Genomic DNA, 2,199 nt, shown 5'->3' with positions numbered 1-2,199 from the left:
TCTGAACGGCTGCAGCTCCAAAACAGGCTTCCTCCTTCCTCTCTGTTCGTCCACCTACCACTTCTGTTTTGCCCCAGTCTCTCTTATTTCAAAAGATGGTGAATCATTTATTCGTTTATTAACTCCAGAAATTTGGAAGTCACTCATAACTTCTTTCCTTTCTTTATCCCTCACATCTAATCCGTAGGCACATGCTTTTGCTCTGCCTATTAAGTGTGTGTTTTCTCTGTTTGTCGTTCTCTGTCTCTCATCCAGACCATCATCGCTTTCCTCCTGGATGGTTGTAAAAGTCCCTCACAGGATAGTCTGCTTTCATATTTGCCTCTCTCCAGTCCCTGCCCGGTATTTTAACTAAGAGTGATTTGTGTCCATGAAAATCAAATTGCTCTTCCCTGACAGTCCTCCAGTGCGCTCACGGTCACATCCGGAGTCCTCACTTGGACCTCCCAGGTTTGGTGCCGTCCGGCCTCTGCCTTCCTCTTCATCCTCATGTCCCGTCACTCTGCCTTTGGCTTTTTTTTGCTCTAGTAAAACTGGCCTTCTTTTTGTCTCTAGAATAGGCTGGTCTCTGTTCTCAGCGCCTTTGTATCTTTAGTCCCTAGTTCGTCACGTGGCTGCTGCCTTTTTTTCCTGAAGATCTCGGCTTAAATGCCAGCTCCTCAGAGAGTCTGTCCTACACTAATGACAGCTTGCCTACTGATTTGTTTCTGGCTTAGTACTCAACACAGTTTGGGATTACTTTTCTTTATTTATTTACCTGATTTGGTAGCAAGTTCCTTGAGGGCAGGAACCTACTCTCTGTCTAGTATTTTGTAGGTGCTCTGTAGACATTTGTTTGGAAGAATAAATGGTCTCGCCCTGTTTATCATGTAGATAGTAATTATTGAATGAAGATATGGAAGGACTGTATGTCAGAAATGATGGCAACGCAATACTAAGATGCAACCAGTTGAATTAAACTTTATGGGGTAAAAGTAAAATCCTGTGCTTTGATTTTAAAAGGAAGTCAGTTTCATTGTATGGAATTGGGGAACTCTGGCTTGATACTGATTCATATGTCAGGTCCTAGGAGCCAGACGTGGTGGCTGAAAGGTGAGGCAGCCCTTAACTGCGTCAGTAAATCCACGAGTTTCCATACAGAATTATCTTCCAATGCTCTCTCACAGGGACACCAGTGGGATTATTGCAACTTTCCGAATTGCAGAGACTACCCCACACCTGCCTGCCTCCCTCCCTCCCTCATTCCCTCCCTTCCTTCCTTCCTTTAAAATTCAGTGAGTACATTCTAGACACTAGTATTATAGTTGTGAACAAAACTGTCATGGCTGTGTGTTCATGGAGCTTAGTGTCTGTCTTCCAAAGAGAAGTGATTTCTCTTTCAGTGAAAACATTGAAGGGGAAACCAGTTCGTCGAGAGGCAGTGCAGCCTAGTGGTTAAAGATACATGCTCTGGAGCTTTTTTTTCTGGAGCTTCAACTTCCAGCTCCAATATTTATCAGCTCTGTGACTTCGGGTAAGTTTTCTTCAGTATTCTCCTCTATAAACGAGACCAGGGTAGTACCACCATATGAAGTTGTGAGCAGTGAGCGAGTCAGTGTGTATCGATCATTTAGAATAGTGCAAGGCACATAGTAAGTACTTGGTACGTAGATGGTATGCAGTCAGTTAATAAAATTGTGTTTTCTGGAGGCTCAAAGGTTGAGAGACAGATTCAGAGTGGGGAGAAGAGGCCACAGAGGGAGCCTGAGAAATCAAAGGCCACATTATTATTGTTAAGGACCGTTAATTGAGCTTGGATTTGAAAATCTTGCCTGGAGAGTTGATGACATTTGTTTTATTTGGTCTCCTATTTTAGGCTGGAGAGAGATGAATCCTTTTAAGAAATACCACCGGCCAGTTGTGTTTTCTTAATTTTTTTTTTCCCCCCTAATGCTCACAAAGATACCTACTTTTGGAAATAATAAAATGAACGCCATCCATAAACACATATTTTCGCTCTGGTTTTGTTTTAGTGGCAGCTGAAATACCCTAAACTAATCCTGCGCGAGGCCGGCAGTGTGCCCGAGACGCTCCATCAAGAGGTGCAGGCCGCCTTTCTCAGCCTGCACAAGCACGGCTGCCTGTTTCGGGACCTGGTGAGGGTCCAAGGCAAAGATGTGCTCACCCCGGTGTCTCGCATCCTCATCGGGAACCCCGGCT

At 44.4% G+C, this 2,199-nt stretch overlaps 1 protein-coding gene across 1 annotated transcript in view; it reads left to right on the top strand.

Moving 5' to 3' along the window:
- FTO (FTO, alpha-ketoglutarate dependent dioxygenase) overlaps window positions 1-2,199 on the top strand; it is a 343,678-nt gene that overhangs the window by 94,153 nt on the left and 247,326 nt on the right. Inside the window, exon 4 of the mRNA XM_023530667.1 lies at window positions 2,013-2,196. Coding sequence (XP_023386435.1) covers window positions 2,013-2,196 — 184 coding nt within the window. The remainder of the gene's footprint in view (window positions 1-2,012; window positions 2,197-2,199) is intronic.

The sequence above is a fragment of the Pteropus vampyrus genome, unplaced genomic scaffold (genome assembly GCF_000151845.1).
Source record: "Pteropus vampyrus isolate Shadow unplaced genomic scaffold, Pvam_2.0 Scaffold51, whole genome shotgun sequence".
In the NCBI taxonomy this organism is placed as follows: Eukaryota; Metazoa; Chordata; class Mammalia; order Chiroptera; family Pteropodidae; genus Pteropus; species Pteropus vampyrus.
The sequence above is the reverse complement of the archived record's forward strand: the minus strand, read 5'-3'. Positions and strand labels throughout refer to the sequence as shown.